Consider the following 4951-nt stretch of genomic DNA (forward strand, 5'->3'; position numbering starts at 1 on the left):
AATAATTTAGTGAAATATATTAAACAATAATTAACAACTTCACAGAATACTCGATTAACTGGATAACTCATTGGGTCTTTTTCCTTATTTGGCTTTGCGCTTTGTATATATGTACCACCACTCCCTCCTAAGGAAGATTCGTAGAAATATCTTCAATCTTTGCTTCTTTCTCGGTAAACCCAAGGTGGTTGCATTTCTCTTCTGCAATTCTTTTTATTTATCTTCTTGGTTTGCTTTCTCGCAAAAAATTAATCACTTTCTTGCTCAATTTTCTCTTCTAAACTTTGCTTCATCTTTGTGTGTGTGTTAAGCGTTTCAATTGTTGTTTTTTTTTCCCTTGAACAGGTGGTGTGTTAATTTTTGGGTTTGCTTCCTGGAGTTACCTCAAAATTCGACTTGTCTTTATCTGATTTGTGTGCTTTTTGGTTTCTATAATCTGAAGGATTGACTTGAAATTCACGTTTCACTGGTTCTAAAATTTAGGGTTCTTGCTTTGTTTTGCTTAGTTCTGAGGGAAAAAGAGAAAGAGGAATAAAATAGAACAATTGTGTGTTAGAAATGTCTACTATTATCTAATGATGAATTTATGTTTATTCTGCTGTTGTGGTTAGTCTTTTTGATTTTGAACTATCTAGAGTAGAAGAAATAGTTGGAACTATCAGCTGTAAACATTTACGGTTGTAATTGATTACTTCTGAACTCATAAAAAATAATTAGTATTAACATTTTTTTTCTTTTTCTTTTTCTTTTCTGACTCAATTCTCATGCTCTGATAAATGCTTGGAAAAAAATGAAGATGATACCTTTGCAGCTACTCTCTTTTTTGTTTGGAAAATCCTTTTTAAGAGGTTTTTTTTTTTTTTTCCTTTGCTGTAATTCATTAATTCTTTATTATACTTTTTGGTTTGCAATTCTGCTGTTCAAGACACCTTTTTTGTACGTATATCTGCTATGATAAAGGGTTTTGGATCTATGGCCTGTTGCTGACTATCCAAACCTGTTGAGGAAAGATGCATATTTTCATAGGTTTAATATAATTTTTTTATGAGTTGTGCTATTCTGTTGCAGAACTGAAGGATGGGTCAAGCACTTGGTTGCTATCAAGTTGACCAGTCAAATGTGGCTATCAAAGAGCATTTTGGAAAATTTGATGAAATTCTGGAGCCTGGATGCCATTGTTTACCTTGGTGTCTTGGTTACCAGATAGCTGGTGCACTATCACTACGAGTGCAGCAGCTTGATGTTCGTTGCGAAACGAAAACCAAGGTAGAGTGCTTCCTTTCCTACATTTGCACTGTTTCACGGGTCTGTTATTTAATTTGCAATTAGTAGTTCTGGTTCTCTTGTTGACATGACTTCAAATGACTTCATAAAAAATATTTGAGAAGATTTGTTGGTTGTATTTTTAATTTTTCCATTTTCTCAACTAACTGAGAATTTTGTCAATGAGTCCTTGTTAATGCATTACTGGTTATAATTGATCTAACTCATGCGCAATGAATGGTGTTTTAGTTAATTTGAGGTTGAGATGTCAAATAACTTTCTGATGCTCTTATTTGCTTCCTTGCCCTGTTCCTTACTATGATGCTCAGTTTGTTTCTTTGGATTTTATGCTGCAGTAAATTTCTTTAGTTGAAGATTTGCAAAAGATATTTTGTGTATCATTCTCAGGATTTATTTTTCTTCATTTTGAATAAAATTTTATTGTATTTTGTTAGATTTTGACTGTCATTAAATTGTTAGGACAATGTATTTGTCACTGTGGTTGCGTCCGTGCAATACCGAGCTGTGGCTGACAAAGCATCTGATGCCTTCTATAGGCTTTCAAACACAAGGGGGCAGATCCAATCATATGTTTTTGATGGTAGGTGGGGTGACTTTTCTGCTTCATTCATTCATGGTTTTCTTTTGTGGATTATTTTAATTTTTACGTGGATTATGTTCATTTCTTCAGTTATTCGCGCTAGTGTGCCAAAATTAGAGTTGGATGCGGTGTTTGAACAAAAGAATGATATAGCAAAGTCTGTTGAGGAGGAGCTTGAGAAGGTATTATTCTTTTCTACAGTCTCCTGATTCCTATTTGCTTTCTTAATATTGAGAATATTTCCTCAATAGATCAGTGAAGGTTGCAATTATTCCCTCATTAAAAGTTACTTCATCCATAATGTTTTAGGCCATGTCTACCTACGGATATCAGATAGTCCAGACCCTGATTGTGGATATCGAACCTGACACTAATGTTAAGAGAGCCATGAATGAGATCAATGCAGGTAACTATGTTTTAATCTCTCTCTGTACATTTAAATATATTTATTTGCCTTAGATTTGCTCACAAATGTGCTTCAATATATCTTTTTTATTTTTAAAAAAAGACATATATGTATGATGTCCCTTCACTGGAATTTAAATTATGTTTCTTACAATATGTTCTTCTGGGGATATTCATGATTGTCAAATTCAATTTATCATTACAATCGTGCATATATCCTGATCCTGTGTGCTTTTTGTTCAACAGCTGCTAGACTGAGGGTGGCTGCAAATGAGAAAGCTGAAGCAGAAAAGATTCTGCAAATCAAGAAAGCTGAGGGAGAGGCAGAGTCCAAATATCTGTCGGGACTCGGTATAGCTCGCCAACGCCAGGCCATTGTGGACGGGTTGAGGGACAGCGTCCTTGCATTCTCTGAAAACGTGCCTGGAACAACGGCCAAGGATGTGATGGACATGGTACTGGTGACTCAGTACTTTGATACTATGAAGGAAATCGGTGCATCTTCAAAGTCCTCATCGGTGTTCATACCTCACGGCCCTGGTGCAGTGAGGGACATTGCTACGCAGATTCGAGACGGCCTCCTTCAGGGAAATGCCTCACAGAACTTAATTTAAAGCTTTTGCCAGGAATGGTAAAAGTGACAAGATAATGTGCATGTTAGTTTTTCTTTCCGGGTGAATACTCATTGTGAATGCTTGGTGTCTATGCTTATATTGTTTTATAAAATAGTAAGGAGTGAATAGGAGAAAGTATAGTATGCAATAACATATGCTTATATTCAATTTTGAATGTATAGTTTGATGACAATCATATATCAAAATTGCTTGGCAATCGTATTATTATTATTATTGTGAAAGGCTTCTTGCAAGAATTACTTTAACTGAAGAAGTGCTATTTTAAGTCTCTCAGTCATACAGCACTGAATCACCCCTTTGTTGAAATTTGCAATTGAAACTTTTGTTTTTTTTAATGTTAAAGGAGATTTCTGACCAAGTCACTAGGCAAGTAGACATTTATTATCTTCCTCTAGTTGTACTAATATTTTTTCAGTTTTTCTAATTTTGTGTTTTAGTGAGTCAATCCTTATCACCTCAACTTCTTTCTAGTGGAAACGACAATGGTGATTTAATTCATTCTTATCACACAATGTTAAGGAACGACTTGTCAATGTTAGCCATAAGGAAGAATACATATTTATAATTAGGAATCCACTTAAAAATGATAAAATACCATTGACTTAAAGTGCAATAAGTAACATGATTACATTGGTGAATTTCGTAGAAACTTGAATAGTAAATTCGTGGATCACGAATTCCGGTGTATTATTACATTAAAAGAACTGTTATTAATAAGAAAGAAAAAAATTGGTGGAGAGTTGAATTGGATAAAAAAGCGAAGATTTTTATTAAATTTACAAGAAACATGAGCATTTTGATAAAATTTTTTGGAAAATTTTTTTACTAAAAAAAATAATCTTTACTTTTTACAAAATATCATTTTCCACCGTAACATTATCCAAAAAAATGGAGTACTATTTGAACATGTTTAAATAAATATATTTCAGTGACGTAAATGCAATTTTACTATTAGAAATATATCTTTCTTGCTGTTTAGCATTTTGGAAATACCATCCCAAAGAATATATGTTCAAACATCATGTCTCATTCAAAACCATTGCTAGAGACAAAATAATCCATTATAAGAAAAACTAATTTAAATTTATTAGGTAACTTGTTGGATCCAGTGTTTGTCACTACGGTGAAAAGATTGCATCCCGTTTACTTAATTGGCAGGTACATAAAATTTAAGGGTATCATCAGTACCGTTACCTTGTTAATAACTTCTTTAAAATTTATAACTTTTATATATTATTAAGTCCATTGAATATTTTCAATATCAATATTCATATACAAATAAGTTTACCTAAAATTTTTTGCATGTTTCATTCAAAATTTACAATTTTACAATCTATATGAATAAACGAAAAAGGGCATAGATAATATAGTTTTATTTAGCTGGTTTCAAAATTTATCGAACCAATGACAAAACAAAAGTTGCTTTGTTTTTGTAACAGCATTTGCTTCCCTATGTTATGAGCAGATGCGAATATGCATTGATTCTTAGGTGGTTTCAACTTTCAACAGACAACTTTGGATATGGCCATATTTGCCTTTGGTTTCATCTATTGACAACACTAGCATGCAAATATTATTATTAACATAAGTACATTGGAAGTAGGGATGACAATGGGTAGCCAAGGGACGGGCACTCTCCCTCGTTTTCCATTCTCGTTTTTTTTCTATTTTCGTTACAAGTCTTCATTTATTATTATTTTTTTTTTGCGAGAGAGGTATCCGTAAATATTAAATTTTAAAAATAAAAAAAGATCACGATAAAATTTTATACGATTCAACTAAAATATATCAAATTAAAGACAATCCAAATACATTCAACATAATAACATAAACTCAAAATCTTCCACATATAAATTTAAATAAAACAAAATAAAAAAGTTTTTAACATAGTATCATAACAAATCTTGATCAACGATCATAGCTCGGTGCTAATACTCTCTCCTATAATAATACAAATTTGAATAATTAATTAGTACAAATTTAGATATTATTCACATCATTAATTTATTTCTAAATAAAAAAATTAAATATATAAGAATTTCAAAAT

At 32.1% G+C, this 4951-nt stretch overlaps 1 protein-coding gene across 3 annotated transcripts; it reads left to right on the top strand.

Moving 5' to 3' along the window:
* On the top strand, positions 24 to 3125 carry LOC107622408 (hypersensitive-induced response protein-like protein 2). 3 transcript variants are annotated; one of them, XM_016324286.2, is made up of 6 exons: positions 24 to 184; positions 1069 to 1266; positions 1744 to 1864; positions 1955 to 2046; positions 2174 to 2270; positions 2516 to 3125. In XM_016324286.2, the coding sequence occupies exons 2-6, from the start codon at positions 1078 to 1080 to the stop codon at positions 2881 to 2883; spliced, it is 867 nt and encodes a 288-aa protein (XP_016179772.1). In that variant the 5' UTR covers positions 24 to 184; positions 1069 to 1077; the 3' UTR covers positions 2884 to 3125. The 3 variants fall into 3 exon arrangements, with proteins under 3 accessions (XP_016179772.1, XP_016179773.1, XP_020969043.1); XM_016324287.2 differs by having other exon boundaries at positions 40 to 173; XM_021113384.1 differs by lacking the exon at positions 24 to 184 and adding an exon at positions 215 to 345.

The sequence above is a fragment of the Arachis ipaensis genome, chromosome B10, assembly GCF_000816755.2.
Source record: "Arachis ipaensis cultivar K30076 chromosome B10, Araip1.1, whole genome shotgun sequence".
Lineage (NCBI taxonomy): Eukaryota > Viridiplantae > Streptophyta > Magnoliopsida > Fabales > Fabaceae > Arachis > Arachis ipaensis.

Excerpts from the sequence above, each read along its gene's own strand:
- LOC107622408 (XM_016324286.2), top strand. The coding sequence starts at position 1,078 with ATGGGTCAAGCACTTGGTTGCTATCAAGTTGACCAGTCAAATGTGGCT. Across the intron at positions 2,047-2,173 it reads TTGAGGAGGAGCTTGAGAAG|GCCATGTCTACCTACGGATA; the intron begins GTATTATTCTTT and ends ATAATGTTTTAG. Across the intron at positions 2,271-2,515 it reads CATGAATGAGATCAATGCAG|CTGCTAGACTGAGGGTGGCT; the intron begins GTAACTATGTTT and ends TTTGTTCAACAG.